This window comes from Panthera tigris, chromosome A1 (genome assembly GCF_018350195.1).
Source record: "Panthera tigris isolate Pti1 chromosome A1, P.tigris_Pti1_mat1.1, whole genome shotgun sequence".
Classification (NCBI taxonomy): Eukaryota; Metazoa; Chordata; class Mammalia; order Carnivora; family Felidae; genus Panthera; species Panthera tigris.
In genome coordinates, this window is record NC_056660.1 from 97,489,680 (window position 1) to 97,508,850 (window position 19,171).

At 42.8% G+C, this 19,171-nt stretch overlaps 1 protein-coding gene across 2 annotated transcripts in view; it reads left to right on the forward strand.

The window, feature by feature from the left end:
- The window catches only part of HSD17B4 (hydroxysteroid 17-beta dehydrogenase 4), an 84,675-nt gene extending 69,838 nt beyond the window's left edge, over nt 1-14,837 (forward strand). For both annotated transcript variants that reach the window (XM_007086843.3, XM_042982668.1), the window contains 2 exons: nt 8,538-8,665; nt 14,443-14,837. In XM_007086843.3, coding sequence (XP_007086905.2) covers nt 8,538-8,665; nt 14,443-14,532 — 218 coding nt within the window. In that variant the 3' untranslated portion in view covers nt 14,533-14,837. The remainder of the gene's footprint in view (nt 1-8,537; nt 8,666-14,442) is intronic.
- Nucleotides 14,838-19,171: the final 4,334 nt, after the last annotated feature.

Sequence of the window (19,171 nt, forward strand, 5' to 3'; positions counted from 1 at the left end):
CTTGTGACATATAGTTTGATATATAAAGGCATAAAGAAGAATATAAGGATGTATATAGTGCCACCACCCTCAGTTAACATTTTGATGTTTGTTCTTCTGGGACTCACTGGGCTTCTAGGAAGTTAATTTAGAAGGGCGCTGGGGGGGATAAAGGAAGGCAAACATGTGATAGGTATTTAGTCCCCCAGATTTCAAAGTGTCTAATTTTTGTCTAAATAACTTCATAGATCAACACTGTGTGTGCAGGTGTTATCACACCCTTCCCGTTGTCTATCTTTCCATGATGGAATTCAGCTTTTTCCCTAGGGAGGAATGTCTGTTAGAAGTTGAATTACAGCACAGGATCTTTGAAGATACTGGTAGAGGAGAGGAATGAGATCTGTAAATAGTGAGAGAAGGTGCTGGAATCATGGGTCCCAAAGTTGGCACCCTCGAGCCCTGCAGGGATGTGTAACATAGACAAGAGCTTCACTCTTGGCAAACTAGTGTTAGTAACTCAGATTTGCCCCTTGTCTTGTTGGTACTTTTCCTCGTAGACAGTGTTAGCAAATGTGCTTCCCTTTACAAATGACCTTTAATTAACTCAGGAGAAGGGTTTTTCCTGACAGTTCCACTGGAAAAATGGAAATATTGGAATCCTGTTAATAACTACTTACTATTGATGCCCGGTAGCTTTTTGCTTGCTTTCTCATCTTGAGCAGTCCTTAGTAAAGCTCATGTCACATTGGGATCCTAAAGCTTTCCCTGAAAGGGTTCACTGTTCCCTTTGGTCGGCCACCTATTATTGGACCTGAATCTCAGCTGTGTCGTAACTGTTTCCACTTCTGGTTGTTGCTTTCCCAGTCTCTGTGTCACAGACTATGTCACCGTGGCTGGCGGCAGTAGAAGCTGTCTAGGCCTCTGGGCTTACGGTGTCTTAGAAAATGATTCCATGTTGGCATCTGTCGTCTTCATCTTGGCGCTTAATGCCATGAAATGGATGGTTGAATGCTTTGATTTAGGGAGTCCTTATTTTTTTTTTTTTGCACAAGCGGTTTTAAAGATTTTTTCTTAAACATCTTAGTATTTTAAATTGCTCTTAGCTGTCCCAGCCTCATTCGTGTCTTGGTGGACAGGAGAGAAGACCGCAGCTCCTCACTGCACCTTGGCTGAGCACGGGTGTCACCGGAGTGACCGTCACAAGTGACTGACCTTGTGCGAGTCTCAGAACCCGGGGGTTTGGGCTTATTGGCCCGGAAGGTGCATTCCAACTGCAGATCTTGGACTGTGCCCGTCTTCTCCCCGCCCTTCCTCCCCCCCCCCCCCCATTCCTGCCATCCCGATGCCACTCCTGACATCACCCAATCATGTGTGGTTGGAGGTGGGGAGAGTAAGAGTCTTTTAAAACCAAATTTGTCTGAATCTCAGGAGAATTAGCTGAGTTCTCGTGTTGGCCCTTGGGTCAGGATTGGTTTCGGCTGCAGAGGAGCCGTATCTGTGTTTTTGAGATGAGGCCCTGTGAAGCCTGTTGTGCGTCGTCACCCAGGAGCAGGAGGGCCGGTGTGGCCTCTGCCTCACTGGGCAGAGATGGCCTCAGAGAGGCTGGAGAGCCCATCTGTTCCTTTCTTGTGGGCCGAGAGCACGGAACAGAGAGATGTGGGATGAGGGCGCCGGATCTGCATGAAGAGCCGGAAGCAGGGCCTTGATGAGGAACTCTGGGGAGGAGGCTCACTAGGACCTTCTTATTTCTGCTTCTGGAGACAATGGTTTGATTACAGAGCATTGTTTTATATTACTAAAAATGTTATGACCCGTACATAGTGCTTCTTTATGTAGATAGAAATTGAGAAGCCTGTTTTTCTTATTTCACTGTTAATAATGAACAATGTTATATATCATATCATTACCATATAATAGTGTATAAAATAGTATTTATAACATGTAACCATATAATGATATCAAGGACATAATGATCTTGTTATTTGTGTCTTTTTGTGACTCTAAAATGTAGTTGAAAGCCTTGCCATGTTCTTATGTTCTGTTCCTTCGGGTATTTTACCCTTTTGAATAAATGTTCTCCTTTAGCCTTTTACTTTTATAGGGATTCTTGGATTCTGTTGCAGGGGTGTAGATGGACATTAGCGGGAGAAAGAAATCTCTAAATTTCCTTTGAACAGTCTTTTATTTGTCACAGTTATCTTACTGGGTTATGACCGTTCATAATTAGGTGTCTCCTCCCATCTGACCTTGGGGGTAAGCCTGAGAAAGGGCTACAGATTAATTTTTGATTTCTTGCTTCTAGTACAACCTGTAACACAGTAGCCTCTTGCCATGTATGTTGACTAAGTGCTAAAAGCCATGTAGAGTATATAGTCTTAGATGAATCACACACCTGCTTTTTTTTTTTTTTTAAGTTCTGAAATTGGTACCTTCTGTCTTTTAAAATGATAACGTGTTGTGTGGATATTTTCTAGTTAGTATGAGGGAAATAATCAGGAACAGGGTGATCCCACTGAAACCTTTTATAAGTAAGCAATATAGCTTATAACATCTATGACTGTTAATTTCTTTTTAAAAAAATCTTTTTTTTTTATATCTTTGTTTATTTTGAGAGCGAGAGTGTGAGTGGGGGGGAGGGGCAGAGAGAGAGAGAGAGACAGAGAGACAGACAGACAGACAGACATAGAATCTGAAGCAGGCTCCAGGCTCTGAGCTGTCAGCACAGAGCCCCATGTGGGGCTCGAACTCATGGACTATGTGAGATCATGACCTGAGCTGTAGTTGGAAGCTCAACCGACTGAGCCACCCAGTCGCCCCCATGGCTGTTAATTTTTAAAGCCAGCCAAAAGTTGTTCTGCTAAACCCTTTGGATCCCATTCTGTTGTTCTAAGCAACAGGAAAAATTCAGAGGAAATGAAAGATGACAGGAAGGCATAGAGGATGATAAAGAATCAGAGGCTTTACCTGAAAATTAAAACACAGCTTCTTCTGTCCGTCATTCCAGAGACCACAAAGTCTAAAACTGGAAAGGTCTTTTTCCTTCCAACTCATTGATGCCAGAACCTGACTGGAACTCATATAATGCAAATAATTGTCCGCATCTCACCCAGTGTGAATGAGTTGAGTACAGAAATCGTGTATCTGTGTATAGAGTGTTACATCGTCGCATCTCTTCCATAATAGATGATACATGTTTTATGCGCTGTATTTCCTTCCTGAAATCTGGAAGATTCTGAATTCTAAAACACATTTTGCTTGGAGGAGTACAAATAAGGAATCGGGGCCTATTCATATCCATCAATAATTCTGAACAGAATTGATAAGAGACATGGAGAAGGTGTCATCAACTCTCACAGAACGGGGGGATTGGCTCGTTCAACTAATAATTGAGTGCTTACAATGTGCCAGGTGCCCTGCTAGGTTGCAGATCACAAATTTGAGAAGACTGGCTGTTCCCTCTTAGAGGCGGGACACAGGAAAATTTGAATACAGAGATTGGAGAGACAAGGATTGTTGCATTGCAGATGAAAGGGAAGGAAGACCTGACTGGCTTGGCTACTGATAATGTCTGAAAAACAAGAGGAAAGAGAAGGAGTCCAAACGGATGCCAGAGTTTGGAGCCTGTGTGGCTGGGGTTGTTGACTGTGTTGCCAGATGTGTGAAACGTGGGCCAGGGGAGGGGTTTGGGAGAAGAGGATAAGCCATGGTGCTTACCTGTAGCAGACTGAGATGTGGGCTGGTGGGTAGGAACCGTGGGCTGGGAACATGGGATAAATAAAGTCACAGCTGAGACAGGGCCTTGGAAACCACGCTCAGGGAAATGGTGGGTGGGACTCCGGGCAGTAGCTTTGCTGCTGTGCTTCATGGCACGCAGGAAGAAAATGGAGGGAGATCCTTGTTCTGACAAGACTGTCTGCTGCGTAGCTAATGGCTCCAGTGTCTCCATTTGTGTCTAAATAAAGTGAGCATCTTACACTGTGGCCCGGGAATCTTAAAGATGCAATTTGTTGTAAGTCTAGACATGGATATTACCCTCTGTTTCCAGATAAGAATCTGTCTGTTGTTTGATTGTATCTAGTAGATATAGAATAGCCACGCTACTGAAACTTTTGATAAAGACCCATTTCTTTTCGTGTAGTGATGATACAGTGTTGCTGAGTAACAAATATGTTCTGATGATAGGTTTAAGCTGGTTGGCGTTGAACCATTTGGTTGTTTTTCCCCTAAAGGAAATTTAGTTTCTTTTCACATATTTGTATTCTTTGCCATTATAGGAACATGATTGGAATTGGCATTGATATAGCAAGATTGTAGAAATACTATGCATTATTGCTTGCATACTGCTGGTTATGTAATGAAATTATTTGGGTTTAAAAAATATATATACTGAAATTAATTGTATAGAGCTAAGTCTACGTAATTGGACTAGATCCAGGCATCCATTATGCACCATGTAACAATGTCTAGACAAAGGTGTTCTGTAAATATTAGAGGTCATTTATTTTGGACCTTAGAAACTTGCCAGAATGTGGAAGGTTATATACAGATTTGGCAACTGGTGTTCTGTTAAGATCAGAATACATTCATCCTTAGTGGCACCGTTTGATCATTAGGACCTATTGGCTTCATAGTCGGTGTTCATCTTCTAGCAGACCAACCAGTTCACCTTTGAGGGTTTCTCAGCTGGGCTATAAACTCAGTCTTGAGGATGCTTGTTCCACATTTTGGACTGGGATCCGAAAGCGTCTCATGGGTTTACAGGAAAGACTTGAAGAGATGACCTTCGGAAAGCACTATGGCATCCAGTCAGGGGTGGGGACCTGTGTGTCGGAGGGGCGTCTACCTCAGGTTACTCTCGATTCCCTTAGCACCCGTGACCACATCCCCTCATACAGCACAGCCCCTGACTGCTTGCCCACACTCACTCACTCACTCACTCACTTGCTCACAAAATCACTTAAATCGTTAATGGCTTTCCATCTTGCTGTGGGTGCTATTCATCTTAATAACATCTTTTTGTACTTTTTTCTTTTGAAATGATTTCAGACTTACAGAAAAGTTGTAGGAATAGTACAGAGAACTTGTCTGTGTCTTTCACTCAGTTTCTCCAAATTATGATTTTATTCCATATCCTTTACTATTTTTTTTCATCGTACATATTATGGTCATTTTTCTAAAGCATTTGAGAGCATTTGAAACTTACAGATACAGTGTCCTTTATTCCCTGGATAGTCCAGTAGCGTCTCCTAAAAACAAAGACTGTCTCTTATCTATTCATAGAACCACTCTCAATATCAAGAAGTTAACATTGATACAGTATTAATTAATCTACAGACTTTCTTATTTCACCAGTCGTCCCACTAATGTTTTCTATAGCAAAAGAGTAACAATAGAAAGAATAACAACAACAATAATAGAAATGAAGAAAGAAAAAGAAAGAGCTGTCCAGGGTCCAATTGGGATCAGATACTACATTTCATTATTAGGTCTCTTGAGTCTGTTAATCTGGATGAGTTCCTCAGTCTTTTCTTGTTTTTTGTGACCTTGACATATTTGAAGAATAGAGCCCAGATATTCTGTAGAATGTTCCTCAGTTTATGTTTATTTGATGTTTCCCATGATTATTAGTTTGAGTTTTTGGCAGGAACAGCACAAAAGTATTGTGTCCTTCATGGTGTGATTTAAAACAAATCTTTATTAAAAAAAACATTTTTTTTTACATTTATTTATTTTTGAGAGACAGCACAAGTGGGGGAGGGGCACAGAGAAAAGGAGACACAGAATCCGAAGCAGGCTCCAGGCTCTGAGCTGTCAACACAGAGCATGATGTGGGGCTCCAACCCACAAACCGTGAGATCATGACCTGAGCCTCAGTCGGATGCTTAACCGACTGAGCCACCCAGGCGCCCCCAAAAAGTCTTTATTTTTAACTTAAGTTTTCATTTTGTTGTTACTATTTTTTTTTTAATAGAGATGCTTCATCGGTGTGCTTTTTTAATCATCCGTTAATAAATAGTTTCTAAGTACTTTCTATTTGAGGAAGTGTAGGGGATACAGACAAGACATTCTTGTTCCAGCAGAGCATTTATAATCTTCAGGGAAGGAGGCATCAGTATAAACAGCTGCCTTCTCCTTTGTGATTTGTAAGGTACATATATCCCAAGACCTTTAGAGATCCCCAGTTTTCCAAATGGCATGGTCTCTCACCCCCATTAAATGTTGTAAAGTACAACTGAAATTTTCATAGACTCTTTCGGAGCCTTAATGATCATATAAATACAGAGCTGAAGTCATTCACAAAGCTTTTAAAATAGTTGCTACCAGTAAAAGAAAATACATATAGTATGTTTCTTCATTTCAGTAAGAATAACCATGACCTTACTGGTGGGTGAATGCAAACTCAAGGTAATGGTGGTGGATGATGAGTCTGCTGAACGAGCCATATTGTAGACCATAACCTGAGCCACCTTGGAATTGGACATGCCAATCCTTTCCCCTCACTCCCTGTGTTCTTGCTAAGAACCTTCTCTTTCTCTGAGCCCTCTTTTTCATCAGTCCTAGTTTCTAGCTTTCCACAGAGGAGAGTCATATTGCTTTCCAAGAGTCATGGCTGTGAAGCTGCACGTAGAACCAGGGGCAGTGAGAGGGCAGGCGGACAGATAAGAACCTTCGTTAGCTCAGAGCCTTCCTCCCTCACCTGAGCATTAAGATGTGTGCAGCCCACTAACGTTCCTGAGCAGGACTGGTGTGGGCTTTTAGCTCACTTGTGACGAATTAACATCATGAAGGTTGTTTGTTGAACGCCAGAGGTTTGCCTTTTAGAGTTTAGAGTCTTTCTCCCGCCCTTTCCTTCCCCACCCTTCCTGACTCCCTCCCTTTTTCTCTCTTTCTGTTTAACTCTACAAGCAATACAGGAGAACACACATGTCATAGTTAAGTGCCAGTAAGAACAGAGCCTTTGCTCTTCACGCATGACTTCTAGTACCTTGCGTTTGTCTGACACCCGTAGTAGCAACTCAGCAGTGGAGTGAGTGAACGAAGTGTACAAAGCAAAAACTTCCCCTTCTCCTTGCCCTTCTTCTTCCCCCAGGTGACTTTTCGTTGAGTTCTTATTTTACCTTAGTTGGCCAACTTCTGTACTCTGAAGAGTTGGAGTGATATCATTTTCCCTCTGGAGCAGGTCTTGGGCTAAGCAGGAGGTAGTTAAGCACTCTGGGTTTTCCTCATGCACGTGTAGCTTGGCCCTAAGCTGGGAGCTCTCTGCACACTCGTAGGGACGGTGATGCGATTGTAGCTCCTTTGCTGTAGCAAGAGAAAGTGCCTTCCGGAGGCTGGCACTGGAGGAGGGGATGATGGTCTCAGTCACATGGGAGGCACTTAAAACTTCGTAAATTGTGGCTTTGGTATTCAACTCTATAAATGTTATAGAGAGCAATGAAGGTAATTTTTCATAGTTTTCCCAGTTACCCAGCCTTTTTCTGGGATACTTAAATACTTCTGTCAAAAACAGTTAAGGGAAAAGAAGTTAAATTGAAAAAAAAAATTTTTTAATGTTTATTTTTGAGAAAGAGAGAGAGCAGGGGAGGGGCAGAGAGAGAGAGGGAGACACAGAATCCGGAGCAGGCTCGTCTCTGAGCTGTCAGCACAGAGTCCGATGCGGGGCTCGAACCCGCGAACTGTGAGATCATGACCTAAGCTGAAGTCGGCCGCTTAACCGACTGAGCCAGCCAGGTGCCCTGGAAAAGAAGTTAATTTTAATGTTTATTTGCAACAATTAGGGCAAGAAATATTTTGTAAATAAATACTAAGTACATGCAACAAATTAGAACATTTTTACGCATCTGTTTTGACTATCTTGCTATGACAGAACCTTTGATGAATATAGGTATTTAAAAGGTGACTAGATTGTGTATTTCCTTCTTCCAACCCAACTAACATTCACCTGTTTAAAATTTTTTTTAATGTTTATTTATTTTTGAGAAAGAGAGAGAGAGAATGAGCAGGGGAGGGGCAGAGACAACAGGAGCCACAGAATCCAAAGCAGGCTCCAGGCTCTGAGCTGTCAGCACAGCCAATGCGGGGCTTGAACCCACAAACCGAAAGATTATGACCTGAGGCAAAGTCAGATGCTTAACCAACTGCGACACCCAGGTGTATCCAGCATGCACCTGTTTTAAAATTCAGCTTTCTTCCTTTGTTGACTATAGAGTTTGTATTTGAACCTAAAGGCCTTAACCATATAACCACCAACAATTTAGCTTCCTTATATCTTACTCTACATTAATTCACATTTAAAATGTCTCTGTTGTATATACTTCTTTAGTGAAGTGAAACTATTATTGATTTTTACTCTTGTGAAGAACTTCTTTATAAAAAAGACATCTTGAAAAATAAAGGATTTTCTAATTTTTCTAAATGACAGAGAACGTGTAATGTAGAAAGCGCCACACTATCTTGGAAACTATAAATATGTTTGCATTTCGTTTGCTTTATTTTACTCTCCTGTTGTGAAGAAAAAAAAAAAATAACACACGTTGCTCTCTTCCTGTCTTTGACAGCTATTGACCTAAAAAATGGTTCTGGAAAAGTCTATCAAGGCCCTGCAGTAGGCTCTGTGGATACGACCTTCACACTTTCAGACGAAGATTTCATGGAGGTAGTCCTGGGCAAGCTTGACCCTCAGAAGGTAATGTTCCTAACAAGTCCATTCATCATCATTGCTTCCTATTTGACAATTGCAGTTTTCAGCTGACTCCCAAATGCTGATTTATAAGACAGGTTCCTTACAACTTTGAAGAAGACACAGTTGATATCAATATCTGGGTTGACAGATCATATATATTTTTAAAGGAGTTCCAAATAACACCTTTTAAAACTGAATTTGGGGGTGACGTTCTTCTTCAGCATAGACTAGGACAATATAAAACCCACATCTAGACCTTTAAATATATTCTGTCATTAATTCAGAGGTGAAAAACCATGCATTACTAGATACTTTATGAAATTAGAAATTCATTCCTGATGTAAAAGATTAATAAGTTGTCTTAATCATCATTGAAAACTGGAAATAGAAGGATAGAATGTAACAGCTGGTGTCTTACTTAATAAGATGAAACATTTAGAGGCCTTTCCCTGGAAAATAATGCTTATGACAAGGCTGCCCTCTCAGATCACTATTAGTTAATACTGTTCTGAGACTTTTGGCCAAACCACAGACGCAAAATTAAAGAAACTGATGTAACAATTAGAATGGAGGAGAAAAACTTGTTACTTTCAAACCATGATCATGTAGCTAGAAATCCCAAGAGAATCAACTACTATTTATTAGAATGAAGGGCTTCAAGCAAGCAGTTGGATATTCAATTATTATTAAAAAATAGCTTTCACACAGCAGTGAACCCAAGTAGAAGATGTCACTGAAAATAAAAGTTGTTTATAATCACAACGCAAACTGTAAAATGCCAGTGACTTCCCGAACAAGGAAAGCCTATTTGAGAACAGTTGTGCAAGTTTACAAGGAGCAGAGCAATTTGGATACCTGAGAAAGTGCACTTTTCCTGGATAGAAAGACTAATTTAAAAAGAACTGTACAGTAATTAGTGTAGTGTTAAAAATATGATCTTTGACATGAGATAGGTCTGAGTTTGAATCCACGCTGTCACTTATTCTCTAAATTCTAGTGTTCTCAACAATAAAGTTAATACAATAATTGTGATAATCCCAAACAATAGTCATAACTAAACCTGATAACGTATACGAAGAGCTCAGGCTGGTGCTTCGCACCAGCTGACCTCAGTTGATTCCTTCCCAGAAATTTACTTAGCACTTAACTCTGATTCAGGCATTAGGTGTGGCTCAACATGATAGTGCCCCCTACTGTTTGAGCTTCGTTCTGGAGTGGAAGGGAAAAAAAAATCTAATTTCAGGTATTGAGAAAAATAAGGCACAGTAATGGGTCAGAGCACTGGTTGGCAAACTTTGTCGGTAAAGGGTCACCTAGTGAACATTCTAGGCTTTGTGGGCCAGATGGTTTCTGCTGCATCCCCTCACTTCTGCCCCTGTCGAGTCAGAGTAGCCACAGATAATATGGAAATAAATGAATGGGGCTGTGTTCCATCTGTAAAACTGTATTTCCAGAAACTGGCCTCAGAGTTTGGCCTGCAGGCTGTAGTTTGCTGGCCCCTGGATTAGATGGTGATAGGCTAGGGGAACTGTTTGAGATAGGGTTGTCCAAAAAGGCCTGACAGAGCACTGGCCAAAGTGAGTGCTCATGGATGAACCATGAGGCCAAGGACATGAAGTGTTGATGCAGGAGTAGCCGGACTTTACTGAAGCACTTTAACTGTGAGGAGACAGGTGAAGAGCACTGGGAGCGGGGGAGGAGGGGGAGTGGGAGAGTGGGGAAGGGCTGGTTTGCACAGGACCTTCGCAGTCTTGGCAAGGAGTCTAGATCTCGTGTGTGATAGGAAGCCATTGTGGCATGAGTTTGAAAGGTCATTCTGGCCGCTGAGTGGAAAATTGACTCCAGGGCAGAGAGTGGGTCGTTAGGAGTTCTTTTTTAGACGTGTTACATTTGAGGTGCCCTTATATAAAGATTTAATGTAGGATCAGGGAAACATTTTTGTAATTGCCAGGAATACAAGACCCTTGGGGGTGAATGGATCATTTAGTGGATGGCACTGGGCAGCGGCATAGGAAATGGTAGTGCTTTCATCATTCCATGTACCTAAGTCACCACCAGAGGGAATGGGATTAAATGTAAAAAATAAAAGCAGAAGCAAAAACTTAACAGAAACCTAGCTACTTATTCTTCTTAATGATAATCCTTTGAGAAATTCTAATTAATATCGGAGTTTTTCTGAAGCCATTTGGCTTTGTTACCTTCTCCCCAACCTCAGTGCTAATAAGATCATTAGTCTTCAGTCATCAGAGACCGCATCTCCTCGTATATACAGTCTTTCTCTCTCTGCCACCGACTCTTGTTGACCTTGGTAGCTTCCCTCATGATTCATAAAAATGGCTTCTCCAACAAGTGACCCTTTGTTCATTCATCTCTCTTCTGATTATCTTTTACTGCATTCCAAGTCTGCTTTAGCCCTTCTTAGCATTCAACTGAGTTAACCACCAACTTCTTGAAATGATGTCATCCCTTGGCTTTCTTGACACCATATTCTCCTGTTTTGCTTTCTGTACCTTTGGCTTTTCCTAATCTCCTTTACTGTCTTCTTCTTCCACCCCACCCATTAAATTTGGTGCTTCTCAGGGCTCATTTCAGGGCTCTTCTCTAAGTAACGTCTTTCCCCAAATGCGTTCCTCCGTCCTGTGGTATTTAAAGCCTTGGATGTGCTGACAGCTCACAGATCTAAATGTCTGACTTGTCTTCTCTGAGTTCCACAGTGTTGTCGGCATCTCTCCACCTGACCCTCTGATGGGAGGTCTTACTGGCATCTCTCACTGACGTCGTCTAAGATAGAACTCATGAGTTCATTTTCTCCCCCAGTCTTTTCTGTCTCCGTAAATGGCACTACCATCTATCTATACAAGTTAATACGCTTGGTAATGTAAGGATTGTCTTGGCTTCTTTCTATACCTCTATATTCTGTTTGTCCTTAATTCTGCCTGATCTTTCTCCATAATATATCTTAACATTCATCCTCCACCTTCCCCGCTAGAGATACCACCACGATCCAAGCCTCCAGCATCTCCGCTGGCTTACTCCTGTGGCTTCTTGGCTGGTCTTACTACTTCCAAACTTGCCTCTCCACCAGTCTGTTCTCCACACAGGGTCCAGGGGAACCATTTAAAAATGTAAATTAGATTATTGGTCGCCCTACCTGAAAACCTCCCTAAGATTTCCGTTTGCACTTGGATGACATCCAGACTACCAATCTCCCATGTCCTGCGTGGCAATTTTCTTGCTCGTCTTTTCTCGCTTCAGCCCACACCGTTTGTCTCCCCACTTAGAATTCTGACTCATTCACATTGTTCATTCTTTCCATTTCTTCCCATCACCTTTTACTGCTTTGGTGTCTGTGCCGTTGCCTTTTCTGGATCTTGTCCCCTGAGCTTTTGGCAGAGCTGGCTTCAGTTCATCCAGAGTAGTTCCTTTCTGTTAGGAAGGATGTGAGGATAGCATCCTGCTCTCTCCTTCCTAGTGTTTATGACAGGTTTTAATTACTTGCTTACATTTTATTTTTTGACTCCCCTACCATAATGTTAGCTCCATGGGAACAGAGGAAGATAACCTATTTCCTGCCTAGATTATCGCCTAGCATACTGTGGGCCCTCACTGATACTTGAGCAGATGAAAGCAAGGATAAAAATCAGGAACAGGAGCTCACCAGCAGCAGTTGAGGCCATGGGGAAACTGAAAATGCCAGCTTGTCGGACTCCTCGAGGTGGTCCCATAAACCTGGGGGAAATAACACAGACAACGACGATACACGGTAGAGTGGTGTCAGTAACCTCTGCAACGCTCTGGAAAACACCAAATAGAAAAAAGTTAGCAAAAGTTGTGATCCAGTAATCAATAAATAGAAATGACTTAGATACATAAGAACTATTCATTTTTCCCAGTAGCCACAAAATGCAAATTAGCGGATGTCATTTTGCCTCAAATTTTCAAAGGTTAAAATGAACAGTATTGTTACAGTTGGGATAAGAGAACTCACAGGTAGCTGGAGCGACTATAAACTGGGTACAGTCTTTCTGGAAAGCACTGTGGGAGGGCTTCAGACTTTGTTCCTTCGTGGCAACCTGCGGTCTCAGTACTTTTTGCCTCGCACTCCTAGGCTCAGAGAAATACCTAACAGCCCTTTATTAAGTGATTAGGTCCAAGTAAGAGTTGTGTTTCACTGATGTCCCTGTATTTCCCTCGAAAATGCTAAATGTTCCATACTGTTCCATACTGTGCCACACAGTTTGCACACTGGTGATGGGCAAGCATGGTTGTGTCATGATTCAGTATTTCTTCTTCTAGGAATCTATCCTAAGGAAATAGATAGGGACAGAGATCTCTGTACAGAATTCTTTTACTCTGCGACACCCGTCCTCGTTGGCTTTGGTGTATCTACTTCAAGGAATTAGGTGTTCTGATCCTCGGTGGCAGGTCCGTCTCAGAGGACCCAGCAGGCAGGTCTCGGTACTGACGCCTCTGCCAGGCTGGCGGAGCGTAGCGCCTGTCACTGCCCCGTGAAAGCAGTCTTAGCTTTGAAATCCCAGGCTCCTCTTTGGACCCCTAGCAGTTGATCCTGATTGTGAATGAGTTCCCCTTTATTTTTTTCTGGGATAAGAAGTTCGTGTAGTTTTGGCTTTCCCTCCAGTTGATGAGGGTTTGCTTCTAAGATCAGGTTGCTGTATGTTGATAAGCCGGAGGCTGTGTTAAGGAAGAACACGTGTGAGTTCAAGGCCTAGCCCCGCTTCTCGCTGGCGCTGTGGCCTTGAGCCGGTTATTACAGCTCTCAAGTTTTCTCAGCTGTCGACTGGCAGGAAACAGTCTCACTGCAAGCTGATGGCTTGGCTTCTCAGGTGAGACTGTATTCCTGGGCTGCTTTGTGATGGTAAGAATACATGGATATTACATTTTTTTCCATCTATCTAAAAACCTAGGGATTTCTTTTTCACTTCATAGTCTATATACTATTTCCCCATTAACTGTATGAACTTTGACGTATGTGTTTTCTTAGTGCGAGGGAAGTTGACAGTGAGGGTGAACTTAAGGAACGTGGACAAGTCTCTGTGTCAGGCCACGCCCACAGGTGATTCTGTAGTGTTCGAACTCTCCAGCCTTCACTTGGTAATAATGACACGTTTGATAGGCCCTTACCGCACATCACACTCTAAGCTAAGCACTTGACACACTATTTGGTTCAGCTCAGCGACAAAGCTGCGTTATTTAGGTACTGTTGTCATGCCCCCGTAGATGAGGAGGCTAGAGCTCAGAAAGGTTAAGTAATTTGCCCAAGCTCACCTTGCTTGGAAGTGGCAGAGCCTCGATTTTAACCCAGCCCTTCTGATGCTACAGCACAGGGCCGATTCACTACTTAGTTACATGGTGTTGTTTTGTCGTTACATGGCTTTCTCTTTCAAGGAGTAAGAAATACTTTTATTGTCAGGACTACAGCAAAGCCCTATATTCATAGGGTCTCAAATTCACATTTAAGAACATAGACCGACATCCAAGTGTGGGTTGAGACACAGAACTCCCAGATCTGTCAGTCAGATAAATTATTCTGTGGTTTTCCAAAATACACAAGGAGTCTTTTTGTTTGTTTGTTTCCTTAGGTATCTAGGAATTTGGGTACTATCTATAATCATTAAAGTATTATTGCTAGATAAAAGTTGCCTTTGTCATCCAGAGTTATTATCTCAATTGTATTCAGTCTGAACAGTGATCTTTTCAAAAAAGAAATGAAATGCAACATGATAAAGTCTGGCGCTCTTTTGTCCCGCTTTCCTTTCCAGGCATTCTTTAGTGGCAGACTGAAGGCCAGAGGGAACATCTTGCTGAGCCAGAAGCTTCAGATGATTCTTAAAGACTATGCCAAGCTGTGAAGGACACACCACCTTATTAATGAGAATAGAGAAATTAAATACTCTCCTCTCCCAGATATGCAAAAGTGATCACAGCCAAGATACAGAGGACTCTGCTTAACATTTTCAGACTTTAGATAACTTTTCAGATTTTAATTTTTTACTAACTTTTCATGTTATAATTATTTTTTACAATGAACTATAAGCTAGCATGTAATTACTTTCTGTTCTTAGAGCTATATCTTCATAATAAAAAATTTTCTCCCAATTCTTTAGAACTGTGATAGCATTTATAAGTGGAAAGGAACATTAAATGAGGAAAACCACTTTGATGTCTTCTGCACTTTGTTTTGCTAATTTCTGTTCTCTAATGTATTGATACCCTAGTTTTAACATGAATTGTCACATGTATTCACTTATTTTTCCATACTTTGCTATGACAGTGTTCTGCTTTAAAGCAGGAAAAAGGTCTTTATGTTCCCAAATAGTTTTCCTTCTTCTCACCTCGGTTTTGTTGAAATTTTTTTATTTTCATAGAATGCCTGTAAATCTACCAAACATAAGAATTTTCTTGTTTAATCAGCACTCTCAAATCAGAAATAGGTCACAGGCAAGTGCTGTCACACTGGTGTTTTCCCCCACCATTTTAGCTCGGATGATGTGTGCCGAGGAGATGCCCTTTTGATGGGTCGGCCGCAGAGGCGACCAGCAAGTGGGATGCCGAGGTCGGAGATGGAGTGAATTCCAGTTGTGGAGTGCGGCCGAGAACATGTGTGCGGAGAGGGCTGTTACGGGCTGCGTTCCCTGGCCACCGGGCTTTGACGTGGAGATCTCCAGGCAGGAATATATTTGGAGATGTGGGATCAACGCCTGGGTGGAGAGTGGTAAGCAGAGGAGGCAGAGAGAGAACAGAGGAGGCTCTGGTGCCCGTCAGCATTGCCCTGCGCTAACCAGTCACCGATTACGGCCCGGCCTACGGACAGACTGTGACCTGGGGCCGACGAGTGTGCTCAGAGACCTCTGTTGACTTGCTCAGGAGCTGGGGGACCATCTTCAGTCCCAAATAGGGCTTCGGGCAGCGTGGCCTGGCACTTCGCTTCAGGAGGCTCAGGGATCAAGGGAAACGGTCTCAGAAACATGGAATTGGAACATTTAGCACAGTGGGGGAACACGAAGGCACGCCTCAGGATTGTTGGCTTAATGAATGAGCAGGATGCAGAGAAGACCTAGAAGTTATGCCTCAGCCTCACGATCTCTGTATGGTATCCTAAAACTATAATTCAGAGTGATTTTTTGTTACACCAGTTGAATTTGTTTTTTAAAGGGGCAGCCTTTTAACGTTGGTCTTTTGTCATAGCCGTTGTTGCTCTTGAGCTTGGAAGAGCTTAGTGTCCTTTCAAATAGAAACAGTATGTTAAAATGAATCAAATGCCACACACTGATGAGAGTGTTGAATGTAGACCCTACATCTTTAAAGCATGTTAAGAAAGAGATGTTTTAATTATCTTCCTAACCTTTCTCTGTCAGTCTCAAAGGTCAGAGAAAGGCTGTTATCCAGATTGAGCGGCTTCTTCTTTGTCTTTGTGCTCCTTAACTTTTTCTGTAATCTTCATACTGTGGAATACACTGTCCTCCTTAATTCATCATTTCCCTTTTATCTTTCATTAAGAAATATATTAACTTATTAATGGACCCATGGGTTAGTCTCCCTGTTTTCTCTTTGTCTCTTCTATAATTTCTCCTATCTACCCATCTCTGTAGGATCAGGATTGAGGTTTCAGGTCTGACCACCCTTTGGAAGACATTTTCTTCCTGGATGGTTTCATTTCCTCTCATATCTTCACCCATCGCCTGAGTGCTGGTGCCCCTGAACCTGTATTTTAGTTACGCTCCTTCCGTAATCCCACAGTCCCACCCACAGTTACAAGTCCTTACGAGGCTGTTGTCCTCCGGTTACTGTGCAGGTCAACACGTCGTCTTCCCCTCCACCCCTAAATGCGCATGTATTCTTGTTGCCTTAGTAAAGAACATCACCTCTTAGGGACACCTAGGTGGCCCAGTCGGGTAAGTGTCAGACTCTTGATCTCAGCTCAGGTCGGGATTTTGTGGTTCGTGAGTTTGAGCCCCGCATGGGGCTCTGCACTGAGTGGGGATCCTGCTTGGGATTCTCTCTCTCTCTCTCTCTCTCTCTCTCTCTCTCTCAAATAAACAAAGCAAAAGAACACCACCTTTTGCTGAGGCAAACTAAGAAACCAGTCATCTTCAACTTTTCTAGTGCTCACCCCCCACATCCAATCCTTCACTTCCATTTACTGAATCTTCCAGGGTTTTCCAGTTGCCGCTACCATGTATACCCTCTTAGTGGATAGCTCATTTAGTGGTGTTCCCACTGGTCTCCAGTTTCTCACCACACACCTCCTGCCCACCAGAGGGGCCTTACTAGTACACACACCTGAATACATATGTGACTTCCCAACTCAGAAACCTGACAGGGTTCTCACTTAGTCTTCTCTCCGTCAGACTCTGGCATGGTTCAGTGTCACATCAGTTGGGATCCTTGCGGTGGCCAATAATAAAACTAGTTCACACTGGTAACACAACTTGCCTGCATAACAGAGGAAACATCTAGAAGGGTAGGACTGTCTTTGAAGGGGCTTGATCAAGCAATTGATTGTGATCCTGGCCCAATTCCTTGCCTTCTGTGCCTGCCTTATCAGCAGGCTCCACGTGGTACCCTCCCTGGTAACTCCAGGTTGTTCTTGTTTGGTCATAAGAAGGCAACCACCAGGTGCAGCCTCACAGTCCCATCCCACATCAACCAGCAGAATAAAGAACGCTGGGTTCTCTCAGAACGCCAGGGAAGGCCTCATCTGGTCTCACTAGCCATGCTGGAGTCAGAAGCCAATCCTCGGATCACCTCGATAGAGATGTTGGCTATGCATGCATCTATCAGGACCCAAACGTATGGCTGAGGGTAGTGTGTTGGCAGGTCCCCGACTCCCCTGGTTTTGATGATTTGCTGGGAGGACTCGTGGGACTCAGCATACAGCCACACTCAAGACTACAATTTATTACATCAAAAATACAAAACAAAAGCAGAAAAAGGAAGAGGCTGCATTGAGTGAAGTCCAGAGGAAATCAGGTACAAGCTTTCAAGACTTTTTCTTTTTCCCATGGAGTCACACAAGACATGCTTAATCCCCCCAGCATCAAATCGTGACAACACGTGTAAAATGTCTATCAAGACTCAGTGTCCAGGGTTTTCACTGGGAGGCTTGTCACACAGGCTCGTCTTGCCAGACCCCGTAGCAGAATTCCAGATTCATAGAAGGAAAGCAGGTATATTTAGCATAAACCCCCTGGTACAGTTTGGGAACAGGGAGCCGCTTTCTCAGGGAATGGGGGAGCCCTCCTGAAATCTAAGTTCCCACATGCCAGCCGAGGGCCAACCTTGCAGGCAAACCTTTCTAAGGATAGCTGTCTCAGAGCTGCCCTGTTAACTCTGTTAACATCCGTGGGATCCTTTCCCCGAACCTCATGGCCCAAGAGCTCATCAGGTGTGATGTCTGAGGAAATCGAGAATGCTGGGAAACCAAATCACAATGCTCCCTCTGCAAAGACTCCTTAGCTCTTTTTTTTTTTTTTTTTTTTTAAACTTCATCACCTGGTAAACTCCTCTATATCCTTAAACTTTTCAAGTGTGCACCTGTGTGAAACTGTTCTTATTAATACTGTTGACTTCTCACAGAAGTCGGTGTATCTATTTTATTTTTTAATTTTTTAAAATGTTTATTTTTGTGAGAGAGAGAGAGAGAGCACAAGCAGGGGAGGAGCAGAGAGAGAGGCAGACACAGAATCTGAAGCAGGCTCCAGGCTCTGAGCTGTCAGCACAGAGCGTGACACGGGGCTCAAACCCACCAACCAAGAGATCATGCCCTGAGCTGAAGTCAGACACTCAACCAACTGAGCTACCGAAGCACCCCCTGAACCTCTGTTTTAAGAACCTTAGCTACATAAATTATCCACAGCTGACGAGAATAACAAAATACACAAGCAGAAAAAGCTGTGTGTTGCTTGGGGCAGCATTGACTGGGGGAAGTTTCTGGAGGTATAATGGAAGAAGATGTAAAATTGAATCAGAAAAACAGACTAAAAAGTATCACATCGAGGAAGAGTCCTTTGAAGGAATATTGAACAGCTCAGCTTTGTATTCCATAATGTCTTTTGATGTTACTACTTTTTTTTTTTTTAAACACCTTTGTTAAAAAAGGTACAAACTTGTACAAAAACAGGTCGGGGGTTGGATTTGGCCTATAGGATGGGGCCTGGGGTAGATATTGAGTGCCAGTTAAGAAAACAGTACTTAAGGGGCGCCTGGGTGGCTCAGTCGGTTAAGCCTCCGACTCTTGGTTTCCGCTCAGGTCACGATCTCGTGGTTTATGGGTTTGAGCCCTGCATGGGATTCCTCGCTGGGATTCTCCCTCTCCTCTCTCTCAAAATAAATGAATAATAACAAAAAAGAAAACAGTATTTAAGACTGTCATTCCTTCTTGCTGTAAACAATTATGGAAGTACGCAAGACCCTCTCCCACTCACACACCCAGGCAGTTAAAACTGCCGGGCACACACAGTTACCAGCTCTTACCAGCCTGAGCTGCGC